This window comes from Corvus brachyrhynchos, unplaced genomic scaffold, assembly GCF_000691975.1.
Source record: "Corvus brachyrhynchos isolate BGI_N302 unplaced genomic scaffold, ASM69197v1 scaffold142, whole genome shotgun sequence".
Taxonomy (NCBI): domain Eukaryota; kingdom Metazoa; phylum Chordata; class Aves; order Passeriformes; family Corvidae; genus Corvus; species Corvus brachyrhynchos.
The window spans coordinates 3,919,879-3,934,074 of record NW_008237226.1 but is presented as its reverse complement, the minus strand read 5'-3'; the positions used below and the strand labels follow the sequence as shown (position 1 = coordinate 3,934,074).

The 14,196-nt window shown below is 38.6% G+C and overlaps 1 protein-coding gene across 2 annotated transcripts in view; it reads left to right on the top strand.

The window, feature by feature from the left end:
- The window catches only part of CDK6 (cyclin dependent kinase 6), a 136,370-nt gene that overhangs the window by 18,822 nt on the left and 103,352 nt on the right, over positions 1 to 14,196 (top strand). For both annotated transcript variants that reach the window (XM_017729289.1, XM_008629904.2), the window contains exon 2: positions 10,564 to 10,699. In XM_017729289.1, the coding sequence (XP_017584778.1) occupies positions 10,564 to 10,699 (136 nt within the window). The remainder of the gene's footprint in view (positions 1 to 10,563; positions 10,700 to 14,196) is intronic.

Genomic DNA, 14,196 nt, shown 5'->3' with positions numbered 1-14,196 from the left:
AAGAGTCATCTCTTTTAAATTCAGTTAAATTTAAGTATCTTGTCTAAGTTAGTCATCTAGACATCTTCCATAGCAAGCAGGGAGAGACAGTACCTTCCCCAGAGTGATTCAATCAGCTTACTTCTTTCCCCTGAATAAATGAAGACCTACATGATCCATTTAAACTAACCACCAATCTCTGAGTAGCTCCATTACAGGAGGAATTCCATGGGAGCTGCGAGGAGAACTCGTTGCTTCACAAGCTGTGCAGGGCTGTGATATAGATGGATGGTGTTTGACCTGTCTGTTGATGGGTAGCCAAAGACTGCTATGTTCAATGAAGTTGATAGTTTTCTTGCAAGCCTTAAATCTGCCTTCTGCTGAATTTAAGTACTTTGTAGTCCCATGGTTTTGATACTTTGGTTTTAGAGTAAATATCCCCTCATGCTTTTCTTTTTCTCTTAAAGTTATCTGTTACTCTGCCACTCACTTTTTCTTTAACAATGCAACTTACAAAGAAGAGAGCAATGTTTACGTTCATAGATCTGGCTGCCTCACAAAACCTGGCCAGATCCTGATTGGTTTTTTTACCTATGTGAGCAATTGCCTTTGTCTTTTGATTTTTGGAAATCAGCTGAGTGCTGTTTACTTTGGGGCAGATGGGATGTCATTCGTAGCATGTGGAGTAGTGGTGACAGGACACAGTACAGTGCCACTGGAAGGTTGCTTGAGTTCGCTGTGCTCCTTTCCAGGTTTTGCTGAAGTGAATGGAGGAATTTCCTTTGTCTGAAGTTCATGGTTCCACTGGCATCATGGCATGCAGGAGTATTATTGGGAATACATCTGGCATCAAAGCCTGATCAAAGTCACTTCCCTTACCGCGTGTATACAAAAAGCACTGTGAACTGCATTTCTATTTTTATGTCTTATAATCTTATGCAGGACAAATTTGTGGAAATCAACGCACAAAGTGTAAGACACTGCTTGGATTTTCACTTTACTTATTTCTGAATATGGCAACTGCATTCACCACCTAACCATTTGAGTTGAAAGTGGGCAGATACATCTGATCCATTTTCAGGAAATTTTGAGTGAATTCATTTTGTGTGAACTTTCAGTTCTAGTGAATCCATAAACAGATTTTTTCAACAGATCTAGACATTCTTTAGAAGGTGTTTTCATGCAGTTTAAATATCTGATGTTAAATTGCTGTTCCCATTTTTAAGATAACAGGAACTATTTATATCTATTGCTGTTTTCTAGTCCCCCAGGTTAAGACTGGGAAGGCAACAGTTCACAGTTTTGTTCATTTCAGAATTTAAGGACAGACAAATGCTGTGATGAATGCCTTAGAATACATCATGACCGTAGTTTTCAGAGATGGAAGCCCATATTCAGGAATTGAGTACTAAGGGTAACTAAAAAGTTAGGAAGGAGAGATTGTGGTACAGATAAGGATGTTAAGTGCAAAAGGGGATCATGCATGTTGGACCCCATGTTGTAGAGTTCTCACTGCATGGCTAAAAACCAGATAGGGGTTGAAATGACAGACAGGGGTTTGCATTCCTCTATCCAGGTGATGACTGGCTGAGTATAAGAAAGAGGAAAGATACCAGACAGATAAGGCGGATGAAGCTTTAGGTGATGTAAACACTTAAAAATCACTCAGGTGCTTTACATGCTCCAAGTTAAGTGCAGCATAAGTTCTCAGGTAATTCAGGGCTGGTGGCTCATGCAAGGTCAAGATTTATGACGGGTTTACTCTGCACACTAGTACTCTGACTTCAGAACTGCTTTCTTCTACTGACAGGTCTAAAAAAATTTCATGCAGTACTACTCAAAGCTTGTGTTGTCAAGTCAACTGACCATGCTGTCATAGCAATAAACAGACTGGTAGGAGTTTGCACCCTATTTCCCAGTGGTGTTGGTTTCATTCTCTTACCAAGGATTTCCTTTTTATAGAGTCATTTAGAGAGACAAGAACTTTTTATGTAAGAAATGGTACATAATAATAAACCCCAATGTAAACAAATGGGCATGATAGTGAACCATGCAATGTTTTACTGTGGTTTACTCCTTTGTCTGCTAATTGCTTTCTGTTTAATACATGGATATACAGCATGTTACATTAAAAGGTCTATAGATTCCCTTAGTAATAGCATTCCCTGAATACATTAGAACAACACAAGTCAAAGAATTAAAAATAATGAATTTTATTTTCTTATTAACATCTCTTTTTACTAACATATACACTGCTTATTCACTTTGTGCATGTTTAGTATTGTCAACTTTAGCCAATTTAGCCTTTTGTTTTTCTTTAGGCTTTTTTTTCTTCTGATTTGTGCTCTTTTGCTTTAGCAATGGAATTCATGGTATTGTTAAACTGTGGAAGTTTTCCCCTTCTAAAAGTCATCTCTTGATCCTTCTTTGAGAAAGACAAACTGTTTGGTCCCAAATCTACCTATGAAACATAGAAATGTATTTTCTTACTAGGCTTTAATGTGTCAGTGTCTCACTGTCACTGTCTGCCAGTAACAGAACCACAGCAAAATATTTTGCATTTATTGCTCTCTCTCCCTTCCTCTGCACCATCAGCATCACAGCTTTGGACTCCTTTCAAGTGCTGCCAGTACTGGTCTGTCCTGGGAAGTGGTAGCAACATCGTCAGCACTCAGGTGTATTTGCAACCTTTAGCAAGGCCCCTTACTTTGCTTTTTCATTGTCTGACAACTGTTTCGGAAGGACTCTGTCAGGCTGCTTCTGTTCAGGTTACTTGTATTCCCGAGGTCTTAGCCTATGCTGGGTGGTTAATTAGCACCCAAACAGCACATGAGTTTTCAGTGCAGCCACCATCGTCCAGAATAATTGTGGCTGTAGAGTAACCTGGAGGTCTTTCAGAAACAGCAGCCCCTGGACTGATGATAAGCATCAAAACAGAGGACCTCTTCTGTCACCTTCTGCAGTAGCTGCTTCTTTATTCTTCGGTTCCCCCATGAATCTATAAAAAGCAAGAGTTTGTACTCTAATCTGCATTGGAATTACTTATAACCTTAAAAAAGCTGAATTAAACACCTCAGGAACTGCTGTGATACTGCAAAGGTTTAAAAAACTATATGAGATTGTACAGAGTATCAAACAGCACATTGGATTTTTTGCAGTGAATACTTTTTATGTGGAGTGAAGGGTTATTATTTCCTTTGTTATTTTTGATGTGTTGGCATCACAAATCTCATGTGTAGATAGATTACATTATTAAGCCACTGAAGAATGAATGATAACTTATACTATTGTAAAATCTTCTGAAGATGAGTTGTTTTTATTTAAAACTAGAAGAGAGATGATCAGCTTAGATTGAGTTGTTTTTATTTAAAACTAGAAGAGAGATGATCAGCTTAGATTTAGGTCCCGTAGGTCTGGCACAAGCATGAATTCCAAATGTAAACTGAAATGGGGAGTCTGTAACAAGCAGTTTGTCTGTGAGCTACAGTAAAGACTGGATTTTGTTGCATCTCATCTTGCATCGTGTACAGCTGTGAGTCCAGAATAACTTCTGGGCTCCTTTCATTTGAATTAAACAAAATCAATATTCAGGCATAAGTTTCAGTTACATGTTGAGGAAATTAGGGAATCTAAAAAGGAATGCAGGTGTTCCCTGAGGAAGGTATTACGAAGAAAATCTAAAAAACTTAACAACAGATGCAAACACAGTGCCAATGAATGGGAGCATCTCTAATTTGTTCTCTGAACTGGAAGCTTACAGAAGCTTACTGGAAGTTCACAGCACTGTATAGCGGCAGTGTACATGACTTTGAAAGGCAGTGTAGATTTGCTTGTTGAAGGATCACATGAGAGCACTATGAATAGGTCAGACAGCTATTGCTGATCCTAAACAATCTGTCAACGACTGTCTTCATAACAGGCCATGTTATTTTTCTGATTCAGGGGTAACTTGGCCTGTCCCTCGCCTGTCCTCGGACAGACTCCTTGGTACAGCAGCACACAGGCGTGTGTTTAGGCACCACCCAGCTGGTATTTTCCCTCGGTAATGTCAAGGGCTCAGTATGTGGCCAGTTTGGATAAAATCAACTGCAGTGCAATTATTCATGGACTGGTGAGGAGTTAAGCATTTTAAACACTGGTGAACTATAGGATAAGTCCTGAAGTGAAGTTCTGCAAGGCAGGATATAGTTTGAATTACGGAGTCTTACTAGATCCTTTTCTGGTCCTTGTCTATTAAAGATAATCTCCCTTTGCAAAGAAGGTGAAAGAGAAATGGCAGTGTGAGAGCTAAAGTAGACAGCATGCTGCTTTAAACAAAGAAAGGTGCAGAGAATATCTTGTCAGGCCTATTTTTCCTTGAAGTAAAACTCTTTTAACAACTTAATCTTTTAGTGGCTTGAGTGGCACACTGAGCAAACTTACTTGGCCTTTTCATCTTTTGGGCACAAATCTTGGTTTCTGTTGAAAATGAAAACTAGTTTTGGTGGTTTCATTGGAGCAGACATTTGTCTGCATCACAAAACCATTCAGTCTGGCACCAGAGCTCGTCATTGCTTGAGTGGGGCCCAGCGCAGGAGAGCAGGGGTGTCGCAGGTCAGGGCTGCAGTCGGGACTGAGCGTTGAACGCTTGCCCAGTCAGCCCACTCTATAGGACTTTAGCCAGTGCTATTTACTTCGCTTTCAAGAGCATCTGTTTCTCTCTGTCACTTTGTCTGTCTGTCTTCCTCACGCACACTTAAAGAACAAAAACCTCTTTTATACAGCTCAGCATTTTAAATAATTTTTCCAAGTCAGAAAGGGAGAGAGACTGGAAAAAATTACAGCACAGAGCTCAGCTTGCAGATGAACGATTGCCTTGTCATCCTAATGTCCCCCTTCCTTCCTTAAACCTCACTGGTGAGTGGGCTATAAGCAGCAGTATTGGCTGGGCTCTGCTGGAGTAGGTCTCCAGAACAGGACTTTCTGCTGCCTTGCTTTCATTATACAGTTGCTTCTCTGTGGTAGCTAATTCTGCTCTGCGCACAGGAGATAATGACTGAGTGACTTGAGAGTTGAAAACATCTATCTACATAACATCTCCCTGTCCAAGATAAATTGATTGATTTTATCTGATGTTAAGTTCTCCCTTTACTGCTGTTTGCCTGAAAGAGATTTCAGATTTCTCCTGGAGACAAAAGGTGAACCTGCTACTCTTTCCTGGAAGGGTGGCAAAGCAGGAGAAATGTTCACTAACTCCAAGAACCCAATAGAAAGTAGAGAATAAGGATTTAAGACTTAAAGTTGCCATGAACACTGTAGACATACCCAAGCCTATTTTATTTAATCGAGTTCGGCTCTGGGCACCTGACTGTTGCTGGATGGAGCTGACTGGTGCTGGAGGCAGTGCTGTGCCCTCACGCTGTATGTTTCCTGTGCCGAGGTGGTTCTATTGGCAACAGTCAAAGTCTGTCTTATGTTGCAGCCTGCTGTGGAGGCATATCTTAAGCACTGATACTCATTGGGGAGGCTGCAGCTGGAGTGACAAGCATGTTGGGAAGCTCTTAAAGACCCCATTTGCTTCTGAAAATGGAACTTAGGTCTTGATTACTGTGTGGCTTTACAAATGTTATACCAGGAAAAATGCAATTTGAATATGAGATACTTAGAATTTAGTGGCCTGTTCATCTGCATGTGTGCTTTTTTTCCATCTGAAAGTGTTCTACTAAAGCTCCTTTGAGCAAGAAAACTCTACATCTGAAATACCAGCTTTCAGAGGCAGAAGTAGGTGATTGCTGATTAAAATGAGACAAAGCAGTATGTCCTGAACAAAGGGAAAGACCTCTGTCATGTGTTTCAGAGTGGGAAGCTCTATTTCCTGTTTTGCTCTGTGGGACTTGGTTCTCCTTATGCACATGTTCCACTCCAGTTGCCCAGCTGTTGTCTTCTTCATCTGAAAGATGACCACTTTGTTACAATCCATTGGGTATTTGTGATTCCAAGTAGAGACTGATTTCTGTCAGCAGTCTTTTTTTGCATCAAAAGTAAGAAAGGAAAAGATAGCTAATATTAGAAGTAAGGGTAAAACTGGTTTCTTTCAAAGAGTACGTAATTTATAAAGTTGGGATGAACAAAGGGCTTGCTGCTGAGTGACTTCCTGAGAACACAAGAGTCTGAGGCTGCTGCTGAAATTTGGACTAAGAGGACGACCGACTGTCGTTCTTCAATACTTCTAGGTATGAGAGGCAGAAATTTTCTGTGCCCTTAAAACTTACGAACTTCCAAGATTAACCTGAGCCAAAGGCAGTAAACACAAAAGTTGTTCTGGTCCTCCTCCCCATATTTGTCAATAAACCTCAGTCATGGCCTGTGATAATCTTGGTATCCCAATCTTGTGGTGTTAACATAAACACTGTCAGTACACAAGTTCTGTGCTGGTTTTCTGTCATGTAGATAAATACCTTTCAGGGTTAGGCTGAGGCCACCAAACTCTTTTCATCTGTATTTTTGCTCAGATTTGTAAAATCTTAAAACTGGAGCATATTATTTTGCCACTGTTTACCTAACCACAGTCTTCTAAAGCATTTCTTCTACACATAAATCAAAGGCTCCCAATTCTCTTCCTCCGTTACGCATAAGCTAGGAAGTAACTCTTTCTAGGAAGACACTGTTCTAAAGAAAATTAAAGTAAATCTTTAGGGGCCAAGGACTGTTTTTTTTCACTCCTGTGAGTGACCGTACAAGGATACATACGTGTTCATGTTGGATTAGTCCTACTGCAGCAAAAATAACAGTAAGTGTCAGCAGCAAATATTTAATTTTGGTCTTCCTTTTGGCTATGATCCAGTTAATTTTCCATAAGTACCTACTCATATCAAACAGTCTACTCATTGTTTGACGATGGCCAAGAGAAATTATGTCCTACAGTTTTTTCCGGTCTTACAGTCAGGTCTGTCTTTTGGTATGACTGACCTGATCTCCGTCACTGTTACCTCAGTTTGCTCAGGAAAAAAATGTGTGTGCCACTTGAGAACGGGAAGCTTCACAGCAATTCTCAGAGCATCTCAAAAGCAAATGTAGTAACATTTAGGGACTTTCTGGGATCAGTTACCATCTACCAGTCAGTAGATGCAATAGTTTTCAAAGTAATAACTGTCTTTCTTATAAAAGCATTAGGTATTCGTATTGGAAAATGAAGGTGAACTGAGGTTGCATTTGTCAGATTTGATGCTGTAAGAAGCTATGGAGACTTCAAGGTGCATCATCTGGTTTTCTGCATGCAAAAAATGCCAAAAGTATTTTTGTAGGAAGGCAGGTATTCTTTTAGATTATAGAAAGATCCACTAGGCACTGAACACATAAAACAGAGACACAGATTTGTAGCTGATGAGCATCTACTTCAGAACAATTAACTTGAAAAAATGTCTGCATTAAAACACAGGTTCTCTGTTAGTGTCTCTTCAACAGTGTTCCAGTTCAGATCGACACGTTGGGCGGTGTATGACTCCCAGCCAAACATCTTATTAGATACTTGCAGGATTTCCCATAGCGGATCTTATTTAATCAAATAATTCAAACATTTCTTTTGGAAGTACAATGGAAGGGCAGGGCTTGTGTTTACAAAGTATTCAGTATGGAAATCCTGTATTAATTGAGGTACGTTTACTTCACTTAGGACAGTGTCCACATAGTAACTCTTTAAATAAAAGGCCTTTTGCTGTTGCCTATTCCAGAGAGGCAATCACATGCAATGTCAACCTGTCACATACAGAAAATCATGAGGAAATGGCTTCAGAGATGTGCAATGTAGGCAGCAGAGATGTTCCTAATTAAAGAAGACAGCTTTATGGGTGATATTCTCAAAGTGAATGTAAAAGAGTATAATTTATAAAAAGTAGTTTTATCCCTATGGAAACTACTAAATATAGAGGCTGTGTCTGTCTCAGTCTATTTCAGGAATGATTAGCAGGAGCGATGCCAGATGTTGTCATTCTGTAATGTCATGGATTCATATAACCTATATTTAAATTATTATCTTTTTAAGGTAGCAGGTCTATTTTGTGTGAGTAAACACAAAGTGCTTCTACCCAGCTCAGTGCAGAATCTGGAGCTTTTATGATTAACAGTAAAGCATTTAGAGTTTCACATAAAGAGTATATATAAAGGAAAGATAATGGTGTTACTCAGTGATAATATTACTACTCAGTAAAAGGTAACCAGAATTGTGCTTCTCTGAGTTCCTTATTTTGCTGTGCCAGAAAATGCCAGAATCAAAATAACCCACATACAGAAGAATTAACAGGGAATCAACATTTTCCTCCATGATGAGTTGGAAGTTATATGTTGCTTCTGTGTTTAATACAGTGAAATCTTTTTTCCTTTTTTCCTTGAATTATAACTCTGCTATAGTTGAAAAAATATTTTTGCCAGTGTGTTAAATACCTGGCAAAAGGGGTGTTCTAGAACATTTTTAGGTAAATGTAGGTCAACACAAAGGAATCATACAGTTGGAAATATTTTCCAGTGTTTATGTTCAGATGTTCAGACCTGTCTGGCTCCTCTCTATTTGCATGTGTTGGGGTTATAGGCAGTCCGGCTACATTCCATGTTGATTTATATAAATATATTGCAGATTATTAACCTCCAGCCAAATACCAGCAAATTTCACTTTTCAGGAAAGTATGTGACTTTTCACAAAGCTTATGTACTGTGTACAGGACGTGTACACCCCATTGAGGGAGTCTCAAAGAACGGTATCCATCATGATGAGAAATATGCCAACATATTTTCTCTTACAGTCACTATGTTACCATAATAATTAATGTTTGTTTGTTCGTATTATGATTACAGATTAAGTACAGATTAGTCTTCTAGTAGAGGTAGGGTGACAGTCTCTCCATGTTCTGGAACTCTGGTTCCCAATTTATTACTTGCTGAAAAGCTTCCTTAACCTAAAATGAATGTGCATGCATACATTTTCAAAAGATGGTGGATAATAAGCAATTTTTCAGTTTCTGACCAAAGATTATTTAGGAAATGCTGTCAAAGTGGGAGCACAGCCCTACCATGGTAATGTCAAGTTAAAAATACTGCTCTCTTGAGCCTGAATTACATTCTTCCCAGGTGGTTATGCCTATTTTAGTGTTTCCTTGTCTTGTGAAATATATTGAGATTTAAGGTAAGAAGCAAAATCTCAGTACAAGATCTCAAGTATACGTTTCCAGATTGTCTGTTTTGTCAGATGTCCTCTGGGAAAAGCAGGGACCCCCAAGGCTTTGTGTGTGATCAGTTGTGTTCAGATCCTGCATATAAAGCCTTTAGTCCTTCAACAAACAACAAAAATATTACTTGATAACATTACCAGAAATCCTGCACTTCTTAATTCTAATAAAGTAATTCTAAGGAACAGGGTGAAAGATAAAAGTAATGTGACAGCATCACTGGTATGATGTTGGAAAAAATAAGCCGTAGTATCAACTCTAGTTTGGTCTGTTATCAATGAGAGACTCTTCAGTTTAATTGTCTAGACCTTTTTCTCAGTAACTCCATTCATTTTTTAAATCTGCTGTCACCTAGTAGAAGTAGTGATTCATTTTACTGCCTCGCCTCAGAGAGAAATGCAATCTGATCTTAGAATATAAAATTAAATGAATAAGCACATGAGTTTAAAGTGTGTGAGCAGGGAAGAAATGTCCTTCCGGCTGTTTAGATGGTTTCCTCTTAGGATTTTGTAGAAGTGGGACTTGAGGAAGGATAGTGAAAGTCACTGGTATGAATATAGGTGTGAAGCATAGAATGATGGGCAGATGTTTTTGAAAAAGATAAAACAGTGGTTAAAGCTGGCATGGTAGATGGAGAAGATGAGAGAAATCCTACTTAAAAAGAGAAAACAATGGAAAATAGAGTAATCAGATAGGAATGTGGTGTTATGAAGAGCTTTGTAAATTATTTTGATATTGTGCAACAAGGTGAAATGATAAAGAAGCTTCAGTAAAAGAATGACCAAAAGTGGTGAAAGAAGTAATGACATCTTGTGCACAAAGCTTTTTTCCAAACTGTATACTGACTCTGAATTTATTCCTTGCATTGAGGAATTTGCAAGAGGGATCAGCAAAAAAATTCTGTTCATGCTGAAGGAGATTTAATTATAAAGCTGTATAATGGTATACGTGGGAATTACGTGGAAAGAAACTGAAGGTGCATGCAAACACTCTGTATTTTTTCTCAAAAATATTTCCTGCTTTTTTTTTTTTAATGACTGTAGGTACTGGAGCCTAGAATGTGGATAAATATCAAGGAATTTTCTGTATTAACTCTAGTTGCTGTGTCAAAAAATACATTCTTTTTGTGTAATTATTCTACATTCAACAGCTGATGAGTTCTTAATAATTAATCCTATTTCAGAATTCACAAGTGGAAGACTGAGATGGTAATTTTGTTATATCAACTGTTATCTGATGAATCAAGAGCTCAAAGATTGGTCTACCTTTGGAAGGCTCTTTTCCATTCTATATACTGGAAGAAATTTAAATAGACATGCTTGAGATGAAAGGTATGTCTGTACTGGTTGCTGTATACTTACCTCTTCTCTTCTTTTCCTCCTCTCAGATTGTTTGATGTGTGCACCGTGTCACGAACAGACAGAGAGACCAAGTTAACGTTAGTGTTTGAACATGTGGATCAAGACTTGACTACTTACTTGGATAAAGTTCCAGAGCCTGGAGTGCCTACTGAAACTATAAAGGTATTTAAGGAGAAAGATTTTAGAAGATAATATTTTGGAGATAAATAAGAGAGACAGACTGCATTTTGATTCCATAGTATTTTGTTACATCAAAATTGAGTAGTGCCCAGCTTGGGACATGAACTGCAGCACAAAGTAACAGATATCATTTCTTTCTGGAAATGCTGCACATGTGGTTTTATTCCTCTTCCAGAGTTCTAAATTGACTGAATCTCTACTGTTACACCAAATGTAGCATTCAAGCACAGGAAGGACATGAACCAGTTGGAGCAAGTCCAGAGCAGGGTCACTAAGTTGTTTAGAGGGATGGAGCACTTATCTTACGAGGAAAGGCTTAGAGAATTGAGATTGTTCAGCCTGGAAAAGAGGAGACTTAGAGGTGACCTAATTGCAGCCTTCCAGTACCTGAAGGGAGCCTGCAAGAAAATGGAGAGAGACTATTTGCAGGAGCATGTAGTGACAGGAAAAGGGGGAGTGGTTTAAAACTGAAAGAGTATGTTTAGATTAGATATTAGGAAAGAATTCTTTACTGTGAGGGTGGTGAGACACTGGAACAGGTTGCCCAGAGAAGTCATGGCTGCCCCACCCCTGGAAATGTTCAAGGACAGGTTGGATGGAGCTCTGAGCTACCTGGTCTAGTGAAAGGTGTCCCTGTGCATGGCAGCAGGATTTTTAAGGTCTCTTCCAATAATGCCGTTCTATGATTCCGTGATTCTGTGAAATGGTTAAGAATGACCTTTGCTTCCAGCTGCAGGCAGATGATTCTGTTATTGTTTAGGTGGAGACTACTTGAACCTTCCCTTAAAGGTGAAGTGCTGGATATTGTTAGAATGAATAAAATAAATCCTGTGCTCCTTATCCCTTTTCCTTTGCCTTTCATTTCCCCAAGAGACTGCTTTTGTTTTATGTCCTTCTTGCCAGCAGAATTTCTGTACAGTCTAAGAGCAAGAAATGTTCATTGTGTACCTGTGGTGTGCTCTGCAGAGGATGGGCTGAAGGGTGGGGGTAGTCATGACCAGTTGTTTTAGAAGCTGGGAAGGCTCTCAGTAACTGGGAGGACAATCATGAAGTTTTATTGTCATGTTATCTCATATTCTGCATCTTTAAGGGAGGACCTCTACCTAGGATAGGATGTGCTTGCATTATTGTTAATAAAATGCATATACCAACTCCTCTGCTTTTCTGGGAATTTCACAGCAAAGTGCCATGTTGAGGATTATAGGTTGAAGTGTTTGACAAAAACGTTTATACCTGGGAAGAGAAGCAGAGGGATTGATGTTGTTACATTTCGACTGTGTCTGTTTAACATTTCTTTTGATTTTTCTATTTCCATGAGGAGAAATCATTTATGCTTTCAGAGGTGCATCATCTTTCACTTGTATAAGTACTTTCTGGAAGTATGTTGTATCATCTTTGTCTGGCAAAAGTCTCCAGGGAGGAAAAGAAAACGTGAAAACTACTGGAAATTTAATTGTTTTAATAGTTTTTTAAACAACTTAAAACTTAGGAGGTGTTTGATCTTTCAGTATAAAATTAGAACTAAAGCAGATAAAGATCTATTCACTGTTGTCAAAGTCACATATGTATAATATCAGACAGTTCCAGCAACCATGTTTTTAACCAACCTTAGTGGATAAAATAAAATTTTTGGAAAATGGATACAGCTTTGATGCAGTCAGAAGAAGACTGGACTGTACCTGTTACATTGTAGAACTATTTTATGATAATGCTATTAAGGTTCTGTTTTCCTCCTAGGACTTTGAAGCTACTTACGTGAACTGTATTTCAGCTTAACTAACCTTGGGAAAATAAGATGCAAGGTGACTGGCGTATTATCTAACTAAATATATTGAAATTGATGGGAGCTGAAAGAGCAAGCCTCTGAAATCTCAGTTTGAAGTATCTTTTGATCTATGTTTCATTTAAAGGAAATACAAGACATGAGCACTGTACTAAAGTATTTGTGATTTCCAAAAATCCTGTTCTAAATTTGCACTATTAGACTGTCATATACATGTTTGAATATACATTTCATGGAGATTATATACTGATGAAGAAAATAGTTGTGCTGCTTACTTTCAAAAAGCCCTATTCTGCATACATGGTTTACTAGTTAACCCAGTTGCTATATCTGACAGTTTGGCACAATAAAATAGAAAAGCCACACAGAAACAAAGAGAAGCAATTTTGGTCTTTTATGTACAGTGCAAGTTCCACTGCAACTAGTGAAATTAGTAACTGTAAAATTCAGCTTGTGGTACATAATCTCTTTTTAAATGGGTGAGGAAAAATGTAAAATTGCTGTTTACTTGGTCATCACTGTTGATTTCAACATTTTCACAGTAGCTGATGTGTTTTTTCTTGAATCCTGTTTGGCACAGGAAAAGAGAGAGATTCGGTTAACCTAAGTTGCACCCTGTTGCTTCATGTTTGTGTCAAAACGCCCAGTTTTTGGAGGTACTTTTGCTGATAGTCAGGGCTGATCACATGAGGAAGGGTCTCAAGGCTTATTTTTAGTATATTTCAATACCTTTCTAATGATACAAGCTTTATGGATATTCCTGGTAGAAATTGAGAAAAAACATACTTCTCCTGGCTGCAGGGAAATACTACAATTTTGTAGCAGCTGAGCATTTAACCCAGAGCACATACATCGTTAAATGACTAATCTGACTTTTTATAGTTTGGCTTTTGAGGTTAATATGGATTTGTACTTCATTTATTTTCCAGAATTGCAGACAATTTGTGTAGAGTATTTCCCCTCACTGCCAGCACAGTACAAAACAACTGCCAGTATTGTAAGACCATCTGTTAAAGTTCTGCATGTGTCAGCAACACAGAAGTGCCAAATGAGCCAAGTAAGCTCTGGATAGCTTGAAGGATCTAATATACCTCTTTGGCACTATGGTGTAAAATCAACAGTTGTTAGTGGAACTTCAATGACATAAAATTACTATGAGAGAAGTATCAGCCCCAAAAGATCCTTTCTGTGTGAATTGACTACCATCATTACATAACATTTAGGAAAGGGAGGCTCAGCTTTTGCTGGTTTGGGGCATGCTGGGGTTTTTGGTTACCAGTTGTCAAGAAATATAAGTGACACCAGTACCATTTTAAGAACTTCTATATGTTTTGCAGGCAATCATCAGACTGTAGCAGTTCAGAGAAATTAACCATATTGATCATTTAAACACAACTAGAGCTTTTGTCTTAATGTTGCTCACCAATGCCTTTCTAATGCGTAATGTGCTGCAGTAGGAGTCACCCCAGAGGGTGTTTTAGAAAGATATAGACAGGTGTCCATGACATGGTAGAAGAGAGGTAGTTTCCCTATGTGATGTTGCCTGGTAGTGGGAATACTCACCCAGGATGTAGAACAGACGTGCTGTCTTCCCCTTTCTGTCACCAAGAGTGTGAATGCTCTCATCCATTTCTGTGGCTCTGGCTTCTGGGTTCTAGGTTATTCTGGACAGAGGAATTTTATATCTTTTCCTGCT